Source organism: Magnolia sinica, chromosome 14 (assembly GCF_029962835.1).
Source record: "Magnolia sinica isolate HGM2019 chromosome 14, MsV1, whole genome shotgun sequence".
NCBI lineage: Eukaryota > Viridiplantae > Streptophyta > Magnoliopsida > Magnoliales > Magnoliaceae > Magnolia > Magnolia sinica.
Window position 1 is genome coordinate 1,161,714 of NC_080586.1, and position 11,225 is coordinate 1,172,938.

An 11,225-nucleotide genomic window follows, 5' to 3' on the forward strand; every position below is an offset into this window, starting at 1 on the left:
AATGCATGTGAGTTGCACCATATTTTGATGCAAGCAGGGATCATCTGTTCATGCTCATATCATTGGGCCATGATGGTTGGTATTTGATTTGTCTTGCATTGATTTTTTTTTTTTTTTTTCCTATTTCAGATATTATTGGGCCGTGGGAGACTGGATGCTGGTGATGATAAGGAATTGCCTCAACTAGTTTATGTGTCCCGAGAAAAGCATCCTAGTTACCAGCACAACAAGAAGGCGGGTGCCATGAATGCTCTGGTACATTACAAAGTTCTGGATCATTGAGTGAGATAGAGTGGATCTAGTATGAATGAAAAATTAGGGATCTCATTCTTGAAATCTTCAGGTCCGAGTTTCCGCTGTTATTACAAATGGGCCTTACATTCTAAATCTTGATTGCAATCACTACATAAACAACAGCAAAGCCCTCTTGGAAGCTATGTGCTTTATGATGGACCCAGGTATCAATGATAAGGTGTGCTATGTTCAGTTCCCCCAGAGATTCGACGGTATCAATGCAGGTGACCGTTATGCAAACCACAATACAGTCTTGTATGATGTGAGTCGTCTCTTCTGTTTCAATCCCCATGAGCTACATGCAACATTTCCAGTCCTTTATGAATTAGGAATTTTTTACGGGAATGTAGCCATGTAACTAGTTTGCACTATGTTAGATTGCCACTATGTTAGATTGCAAGTTCTAGTGGACATTTGAGTAATTGATATGTACTGACTATCTGGTCTACCCACTCTTCATGTGCCACTGGGCCAAAGTCACGCATATTGACAATCCTATCCGCTTGATCAATGGCTTGAACAACCAAGATCTAATCATGAAAGTAGACACTCCCTCTAATCGGTGCCACATTGGATTGCTTTTGTATGTTAAGAATTGGTTTGATGTGACAATCATTAACCTTCCAATCTGTGTTGGAAAGGGGATTATTACAATAAAAGGGGGCAGTTGTTTGGATGGTTAGGATCACCTCATCATGTGTTTTTTGGCATGATTGTCCATAAAGAGTTGGTTGCTCTTCATGGGAAGTCCAGATCATTGCTTGGGAGTTAGGACTCTCCATCTGGCCAAGAGAGTTCAGTTGCTCTGTAATAGGGTGCATGGGATCATTTCACATTTGGAATTAACATTAGACAAAAATCACAACAAAAGACACATGACGTGCTAAGGTCAGCTTCTTAATCCAGTCATAATTGATTGCTGGAGACAAGCCAAACTTTAAGAGGTAGTTAGCCTATTAGATTTCAAATGCTTTCTTAATTCCAGTTGCTATTTATTGTCCATATCCTTCCAAACCACAGATACCCATCTGTGTCCATGGTTTATATTAGTGTTTTATAACCCTGACCAGAGTGATTGGTCATACCGGTTTGGACCGGAACCACCACATGAAACAGGTCAGGTATATGTAACACTCACATTTTGAGCTGAACCATCATAATTGGATGTAACGGTAACGCCAGGTGTAATAGTCGGCCTCGTGACAGTTACATTAAGGGCCATAACGGCTGGTACAACTTCATAACGGCCGTTAAAACTATGTAACGGTAAAAAAATAAGCGAAAAAAAAAAGATATTGGAGAAATTAAAAAATGTAAGGATCCGAAATATGTATTCTTTTATGGTTTTGAATATTTATTTGACGATGTTATGGTCTACTCTTTGTTGAGAATGCTGTCTCAGGCTGCCTGATACTATTAATCTGAGACTAACTCTAAAACAGCAAAACTCCCATATTTGGGCTTCTAAATATTTAATATCAATGTACAATAAAGATTATAAGTCCACGTATGAGTAATTTGCTGACACAATTATAGTTTCGTTATGTAAGTCCTGTTTATGCTCCGTACATAAGCATGATTTGGTGGATTAGGGCCTGTTATATACAAGTGCAACAAAATGAAGAAAAAAAGTGTTAGTTTATCCCTTTTGATATTTCCTAATATGGTCCACTCCGCTTCAGTTCATCGAATCCCATTCAATTTTCTGTTTTGGTCCTCAAAGTAATCCTGCATCTAGTTTAAATTTAGTTTTTAAGTTTCCTTTATATTTGACATGAAGAAAGAAGTGGAAAAAGAGAGAAAATTGAATATATATATGTATGTGTGTGTGTATATATATATGGGCCATCTATGGTTGCATTGGTCTGTAACGGCGTATCAGTCCTGCAGTGGTGCCAATACGGCCTTTACGGCCCTTTGTTCATTATAGATTAATTCACCCCCGTATTGCATAAAGGGGTGATCTTTTCTTTTATGTAATGGTCTTTACGGCTGTAATTTAATATATATATATATATATATATATATGGGCCATCTATGGTTGCATTGGTCTGTAACGGCGTATCAGTCCTGCAGTGGTGCCAATACGGCCTTTACGGCCCTTTGTTCATTATAGATTAATTCACCCCCGTATTGCATAAAGGGGTGATCTTTTCTTTTATGTAATGGTCTTTACGGCTGTAATTTAATATTTTTTTAATACCATGGTTGGATGAACAAATGACATAGAATTATGTGATGAATGTGCATGCTGATGCAAGGGAAGGAAGCAATTTGGTTTTGTATCTTTTGCATCATGCAGGGTTCCTTAATGCATGTATATACGTGCATGTGGTGGTACATAAATATAAGGACTCTCCTGTTTCCCAAGCTTGATCGCTCTTACTTGGCTTCAATATTTCTCTAACAATACAAACAATGCAGCTTAGAAGTTCATTTAAAAAATTTGCAAACATTTGAGTCCACTTTGAGCATATGAATGAAATGATTAAGCATGACATGCAATGCCTTTTTGCAATATCACACATTTGCACATTCACATCCACATGCACAGCCTCTCACATGCACCTTTGCATGCCACACATGTCCAACATGTCTAGTGTGTGAGACAACTGATCAATGCATAAGATATACACAAAAATCAGGATGGTCCATTCATCAGACATTCCACATGTGTTGAATGTGGACTGTTGGCAAATTTTTTAACTGTCCTTTTTTTTTTTTTTTTTTTGTATAAGAGTGAGCCACCTTATGTGTACCTGCCTCATTTTTATAGATGTTCTCATCTTCATAGTGGGGGCCACCTTATTCATTGATTACAAGTTCCATTCCCACACATGTTAGTTGGGCTGTGTGCTGTGTGCTGTGTGCAAAGGTGCATGTGGGGCTAGCAAACATCACTTCTCTGATGGTTGGGATTCCTTTCTTACATGTAGATTACCCTAAAGGGTCTTGATGGAATACAAGGGCCTCTCTATGTTGGGACAGGTTGCTTCTTCAACAGGAAAGCTTTGTATGGACATGAGCTTCTTCTGGAACCGAAATGGTGTACAATGATGAGGAAGGCTCCGAATGAGACACTTGGTTCTTATTCCTCTACTCATGTTCTTGGCGAAGAGAGCTCGAGTTTACCTGGTACAGAACTGAGCAGTCTTGTGGGTTTGGAGGAATGTTTTGGTCATTCAGCATTTTTCCTCCAATCGACTCTTGTCGAGGATGATAGATTATCACAGTCCACATCTCCTGACACAGTCCTAAGAGAAGCTATTCATGTATTAAGCTGTGATTATGAAGATAACACAGCCTGGGGAAGAGAGGTAAAATGATACTTTGCCAGTTCATCTTTCTGGGTTAGGGTAATGCTATTTATGATGCACATTTCATAAAAGTTCCCAGTGAGCAGTGTTTCCATTGTCGACGAAAAATCGATAATATCGCCGATATTATCGGTGTCGCTGGACCGGCGACACCGAAACACCAAAAATTCGTTTCTCTTCCTAATGTCGACGAAATATCGGCGATATTTTCGATTTTATCGGAAAAAAAATAATTATCAGCGACAACTCTCCCTATTATTTAAAAAAAAACAAAACAGATACAGAAAAAAAAATCTCTTACCATTTTTTTCTCAAAATCTGCCCGCGGGAGTGGCTTTCGGATGGATTTGGTGGGCCAACCACGGTTGATAGCGCCGGATTTTCAGAGGTAAGAAATCTCTTCTTTTTTTTCTTTGAAAAGAATAGGTTCAAAAGAAACCCAATTTCGACGAGGTTGAAGGGGATTTGGGTTGCGATTTGAAAAACGAGAGAAATTTCGGGAAAGATAATCGGAATTTTTTTAGGCGGAAAAAACGATGGAAGCTCTTTCGGTGAAGATGAGACGAAAGGGGCGTGGATTAGCTACTGACAGGTTGAGTAGCTAGACTAGCTACTGAGTGACGTCACTAAGTTCCGTGGGCCCCATCATGATGTATGTTTTGTATCCACGCCTTCCATCCATTTGGAGAGATCATTTTAGGGCAATATCCAAAGAATGAGTTAAATCCAATGATCCAGTGGGCCCCAGCACAGAAAACTGTGGGAACAGTGACGTCCACCATTAAAAACTTCTGAAGGCCACAAAAGGTTTAGATCAAGCTTATATTTAAGTTTTCCCTTATTTTATTTATTTTTTAACTTTTGAATGGGTTGGATTTCAAATAAACATTATGGTGGGCCGTAGGATAATTTCAACGGTGGGCACTCTCCCCACTGCTTTCTGTGGCGGGGTCCAGTACAGATTTTTATCTCCCTCATTCATTGGCTCCTGCCCTAAAATGATATCTCAAAATGGATGGACGGTGTGGATACAACACATACATTATAGTGGGGCCCACATAACTTGGTGACGTCACTTCCATGGGGACTCGCGATTCAACCTGTCAATATCTAATCCGCATCCATGGGTACGTGTCATGCGATGACGAGTGCTGAAGCTCCTCGAGCTCCGAGTTGTACGAACGGTTTAAAGGTGATCAAAAATTAAATGGGCCCCAAATTGATGTATTTATTACATCCATACCGTTCATTCATTTTTCAAATTCATTTTAGAGCATGAATCAAAAAATAAATCATAACCTAATGTCAAATGGACCACACCAGAAATAGCAGTGGTTAATGATTTTCACCGTTAAAACATTCATAGGGCCCACCATAAAGTTTATTTTCAATTAAATCTGTTGGTAAGGTCAAAAATACTTAGATTAAGAGGAAAAATACATAATATTGATCCAAAACTTATGTGACCCCAAAAAAGGTTTCAATGGTATACATTCAATCCCCCACTGCTTTCTGCGGTGTGATCCACTTGATCTTTATATCTATCTTATTTTTCAGCTCAAGCCTTAATACGAGCTCATAAAATGAATGGACGGTTTGGATATAACACATAACTCATGATGGGACTCATAGAACTTGCTGACGTTAGTACTCAGTATACTTGTACACCAACACTCAGTATACTTGTACACCAACCAAGACGAAAGCTCCCTTTTAGAGAATGAACTCGGTGCAATTACGGGGCTTTACAAACAGTGGTGCGTCTCTCACGACGGGCCCACATTGATATATTTATTTTTTATGCACGCCGTCCATAGGTTTTTTCAGATTATTATAAGACACTAGCCCAAAAAATGAAATAGATTGATATCTAAGCTGGGCCATATTTTAAGAAAGAGTGTTGGTTAAACCTCCACCATTAAAAACTTCTTTGAGCCTACATTAATGTTTTTATGTTTTTGTAATGTTTATTTGTCATCCAACCTAAGGTCTGGTAAACCTTTATATAAAAAAGAATAAATATTAGGTTAGTCCAAAACTTCTGTAATCCATGAGAAGGTTTTAATGACCTATCACCACTGTTTCTCATGTGAAGGTCCACCAAAGATTTGAATCCGCTTCATTTTTTAGATTATACTCTAAATTGATTTTTAAAAATAGATTATTATTATTATTTTCAATTCATCCCAGCAGGAAGGGGACCATGAATTGTTTGAATGTATATAAACATCATGCTGGACCAAGGAGATTTATTTGTCATCCAAGTTGAAACCTTCCTAAGAGCTATGGCCCACAGTGGTATTTATTTGTCATCCAAGTTGTTCATAAGATCACACAGAGATAGATGAAGTTAAAATACAAAAATGACATGGATCCAAAACTTTTGTGGCCCCTAATGATTTTTCAACGGTAAGCATGTTCAATTCACATTGTTTCCTATGGTGTGGTCCATTTGAGCATTGGATATGCTTCATCTTTGCGATCAAGCCTTAAAATTATCTTGTAAAATGGATGGATGGGGTGGATAAAATATATAAATCACAATGGGCCCCACATAGTTGACTCAGTACGATAAGCATACTGATTTATATGGTGCACATGTGTCACTTTTTTGTATCTTTGGATTGATGGGTCGATGCTCTGTGGGGCCATCATAATGATATATATTTTATTAATGTCATCCATTTATTTTGATAGATAATTTTAAGGCATGAGTCCAAAATGAGACAGATTTGCATCTCAGGTGGACCACACTAAGGGAAACAGTGGTGATTAAATGCCCACCATTAAAAACAATGGTATGGCCCACCACTAGATTTTTGGATCTGCCTAACTTTTAGAACATTATCCTATTGTGGCCTTTCAAAACAGATGGTAGGAGTGGATTTGTGACATACATCTCTATCATGCAAAAAACCACACTAATTGGATAATCCAATCCATCCTTCATTTGGCATCTTTGAATTCATTCACTTTTACATGTCTTAATTTATGTATGCTAGCTTCATTTGTAATATATAAACTCATTTTAGTTGTTATTAAAGTGATTTTTTATGGCATCGCATGCTTTTTTTTGTCCCATTAAATGAAAATTTATTATGTAATGTATTTTTTTTTCAATTTTTTTATTCCTGAATCTGTAAATATGTGTATTCATTTATGTCCTGAAGTTTCACAGAAAAATTTCATCATTTTCTCCATATTTCTCCATTTTTTCCTGCATTTCCGGTTATCGGCGATATTATCGGCGATAACGATATTATATCTTTATCTCTGGCTAGCGAAACTTGTAGCGATACCGACAACTCGAACACTGCCAGTGAGTACTGTCCACACCATACAGGTGTCATATAGAGTGGTCAGGATTGTTGATTTAGTGGATGGGTCATGGTCCAGAAACTGCAATAATTGGACAACTATGTTCATCTAATCTTTTTTGAATTTTGCCATTTGAATGTGGACCATGGCTCATTATCTGACCTCACTTTCCTTTTTTCAGGCCACTGATTGGATGGGCACCAAAGTACGATCACATTGCTTTTTGGGCTATGAGCCTGTGACCCATGCATGTGGTGGCCTACCATTCAAAGATACTGATCACCACATGTAAGTGCCACAAACATATGGTCCATTCTGGTGTGCACTTCATGGAAAAGGCCCACTGAGGGTGTCCTCTAACCAGGTTTCCTTTTGGAATCCTACTAACGCATGGAGGATCCATTGAGATCTGTCCAGCCAGATGGTGGCTCGTGGCTCTGCTAGATGGGGACACTCATCACTTGACCAGGTTCATTGACTAAATGGTTCAAGAATTTATTAGCAATTCCTCATTGGGTCTACAAAATCCAGTTATGTGAAGGAAAACATACAAAAATCTTGTTGCTTCACATCCACAAATGTACTTGTCCTGCCATACGCCATTCTCCATTATACTGTCCCATTCCTCTTCTGGGTTATGGTTGCTTGAACTTGATTTTGTCACCAAATAACTCTATCATCATATATACTTCTGGTTTGATCACAGCTGAATCTCTTTCACTTGTGCTTGAATTATGAATCCATCACCATGAATTTTTCTAACCTGTTAGCTTGTCAATCCTGACAGATTGGTTGGATATATGGCTCTTTGACCAGTGATATTCTGACTGGTTTTAAGATGCATGCACGAGGATGGAGATCAATATATTGCACGCCGCCACGTCCTGCATTTAGAGGATCTGCACCCATCAACCTATCTGATCGTTTGAATCAGGTGCTCAGATCGGCCTTCAGCTCTGTTGAGATTCTTTTCAGCCGGCATTGTCCAATCTGGTATGGATACAGTGGCGGGCTCAAATGGTTACAGAGAGTTGGTTATATCAATGCCACTGTTTATCCTTTTACTTCCATTCCCTTGGTTATATACTGCACTCTACCTGCAGTCTGTCTTCTCACAGGAAAATTCATCCTTCCGGCGGTAAGTTCCTCTATCAAGAATGTGTGAATAAAAAGAGAGATGCTGAAGAGTTTTTTGTGAGGAATCATGGAAGAAGTGATTTATGATGCATGTGCCAGCGTGGATCTCCTGTGTGGCATCTTGGTTATTCATCAGGTGGGGGCATTGCGAAAACTCCCTGGCCCAAAAATGAGGCCAATCAACTCATCAGATGAGCCACTTGTGCTTGCCCATTTATTTCTTAATCATCCATTTTTTGTAATACACGTGGCCCACCTGGTGAGGCCTACTTCCACCTGATGAATGATGGAATAAGTGATTATGACACATGTGCCAGTGTGGAGAACCTGTGTGGCATCCAGGTCAATTGTCAGGTGGTGGGATTGTGAAATTGCCCTCGCCCATGAGGCCGGTCCACTCCACTCATCAGATGGGCCACTAGTGCCATTTATTCCTAATCATTGATTTTTCTCATACACATGTAGCCCACCTGATGAGTGAACTGGCCTCATTTTTGGGCCAGGGCATGTTCAAAGTGGTTCTGACCTGATGAGCAGCTGGAGGGGACTGGCCTGATTTTTGAACCCTGATGTGACGTGTGTAAATTGATCATTTCTTCAATAATCTCTCCCTGTCCTAATCGTCAAAGCGCTTATTGATAAAAACCCATAAAAAAATGCAAAGCCGGTAGTAGTTTAAAAGCACTTGAAATGATTATCTTCTTTAGCACCCTTTGCAGGTCAGTAATCTCACGAACATCTTGCTTCCGTTTCTCTTCCTCTCGTTCTTAGCAACCTGGTTTCTTGAAATAAGGTGGAGCAAGGTTCAGAACGAAGAATGGTGGAGGAATCAGCAGTTTTGGGTCATTGCTGGAGTTTCTTCCCATCTATTCGCCGTTTTTCAAGGGCTGATCAAAGCTGTGTCAGGTATGAATATGACTTCCACTGTCATGACCAAGAAATTTCATAATGATGAATTTGTGGAGATGTATGCATTCAAATGGACATCGCTTCTGATCGTGCCAACAACGTTAATCCTTGTCAATGTATGGGCCATGGTCGCTGGCACTTGTTTTGCTCTCAGCAGTGGTTACGGCACCCTGGCGCTGCTTTTTTCTAAGTTGTTGTTTGCATCCTTGGTAATTCTCCATCTTCATCCATTCCTCAAGGGCTTGTTGATTCGCCGGCATAGGATCCCATCCATTGTCATCGTTTGGTCTCTTCTTCTGGCAACCTTGTTTTCTGTATCGTGGGTCCGGGTTAACCCATTCATTACCAGGTTCCGTGGACCAGATTTACAGGACTGCGGCATCAATTGCTGATTTGGGTTGCATTCTTCATCTACATTCATTGCCATGTAACTCATCCAGTGAGAGGGATTATGTATGAAGGTAACAAAATTTGTATGTTGTATATGTTTGTCCAATTATGTAATTTTTATTTACAAAAATACTTGGATTTTCACTACTGATTATATTTACAAAAATAATTGGATTTTCATGCGTAGTTAGCTACAGTCACTTGACAAATATAGTTAGGATGGGCCCCAGGAACAGGTGAGCAATATTGAAAGAAGTCTCTTACTAAAAGGTGAATTGCTTAGGTAGTCAATATTGGCTGCCATGAATGAAGAACCCATTCTTGGTTTCTATCTATACTTGATTGTCAGTTGGTCAGTTTTACTTTCTTTTTTTTTTCTTTCAGTTGGGCATTCTGGTGGGGGGAATTTTGGTCATCATCGTCGTTGTTGTCGTCATCCTACTGTTTCTTCTAGAATTTTGGGGTTGGCTTTTAAATGGTGGATTAATAAAAATTTTATGATCGGCCGTACATCAACCTTCGTCTTTAACCTGAGGTCACTGAACTGGCTATCGTATAGTCTTACCTAAGCATGATTTAGTCGGTCCCAAGTATAATAATGTTGAAGGTGGTTCTTTTTTCAATAGGGGTGGCAATGAGCCAGGCAAAATCAATATTTTGAAAGGCCCAGCTCGGCCCGGTAAACTCAGTCTGACCAGTTCAAAGGCCTGAGGCCCACTCATTGCGGCCCTATTTTTCACTAGTGCTGCCTAAACATCTCCCATTTATCCTACAACCCTCGAGTCATTTTGCAAGTCATTTTGGGGCCCCACATGTGTGTGCAACTCAAATGGAGAGAAATGAAGTGGTTCTCGTGGGAGGGGCGGAAAGTGATTTATATGACTGTAGAGTGTGATGGCCGATAATTACATGCTTTGAAATTGTACCTGTGGCATATGTTAGCTTAATTCAACCATCTAAGTTGTGATAACCACATTACATAGGTTATGTTCCAAAAGTAAATTTGATTTAACATTTCTACTCTTTGATTAATGAGCATTTATTCCTTGTAATTTGGATCACTGACTATTTGTTTTGATTTCGCTGTCCATTAACTATCAATCAAACAGTCAGTTAGAAAAAGAAAAAAGAAAAAGAAAAATCAAATGACTGTATGTATGTTTAATATCCTTCTAAATAAAAGCTCATAATTTGTGTGATTTATTTTGAGTTCATGGTTTTTCACTTGTACAATTTCCTAGTGTCAGAGTATCAACCATCTTGCTCTGTCAGAGTATCAAAGTTTCCCTAGTTTTAAAAAGCAAGTGAATTGCGTGGTCAAACAAATGGTCATCCGCACACACCCAACACAATTACTTAAATACCCCCCCCCCCCCCCCCCCCCTCTTTTTTGCTAGTAAATTCCTTCCAATGTCCTTGAATAATTCAAGGGTTTAGCTTCCCTGTGGGTAAAATTGTCCAAAGCTACACATGATATACATAGTAGAAATATATTGTTAGTTTATATGTAAGTGTTTGTTGGTGCGTGGAAAATGTGGCTATTTTAGCCATTATTTTTTTTTTTTTTTGGAAGGCTACATGGGTTGATTGAATTGTTTAAGATACTTGAATTTTCAACTGAAAAATGTTCATGGAGAGCCTTTACCTGCTTCTTTTGGGTCATGGTTCTCATACACAGTGTTGAATATGCAAATGGATTCGGGAAGCGGTCTATTTAGTTGTTGATACATCCATTGGGCAGTCAATCCACATTTATTTATTTATTTTTATATAATTAAATTGCAAGCGTCATTTCCCCATTAAATTCCTTTCATTTCCATTCTGAATTCAGTTTATTACAACTGCATGTAAGTAGTTTGA

General features: G+C 38.9%; 1 protein-coding gene across 9 annotated transcripts in view; it reads left to right on the forward strand.

Annotated features, from left to right (window-relative positions):
- LOC131224869 (probable cellulose synthase A catalytic subunit 2 [UDP-forming]) overlaps positions 1 to 9,543 on the forward strand; it is a 28,446-nt gene extending 18,903 nt beyond the window's left edge. For 7 of the 9 annotated variants that reach the window (XM_058220303.1, XM_058220305.1, XM_058220304.1 and 4 more), the window contains 5 exons: positions 130 to 255; positions 344 to 556; positions 3,231 to 3,611; positions 7,717 to 8,067; positions 8,786 to 9,543. In XM_058220303.1, the coding sequence (XP_058076286.1) occupies positions 130 to 255; positions 344 to 556; positions 3,231 to 3,611; positions 7,717 to 8,067; positions 8,786 to 9,367 (1,653 nt within the window). In that variant the 3' untranslated portion in view covers positions 9,368 to 9,543. Of the gene's footprint in view, positions 1 to 129; positions 256 to 343; positions 557 to 3,230; positions 3,612 to 7,110; positions 7,370 to 7,716; positions 8,068 to 8,785 lie in introns of those variants that run through there. The other 2 variants (XM_058220307.1, XM_058220312.1) reach the window with 2 other exon arrangements.
- Positions 9,544 to 11,225: the final 1,682 nt, after the last annotated feature.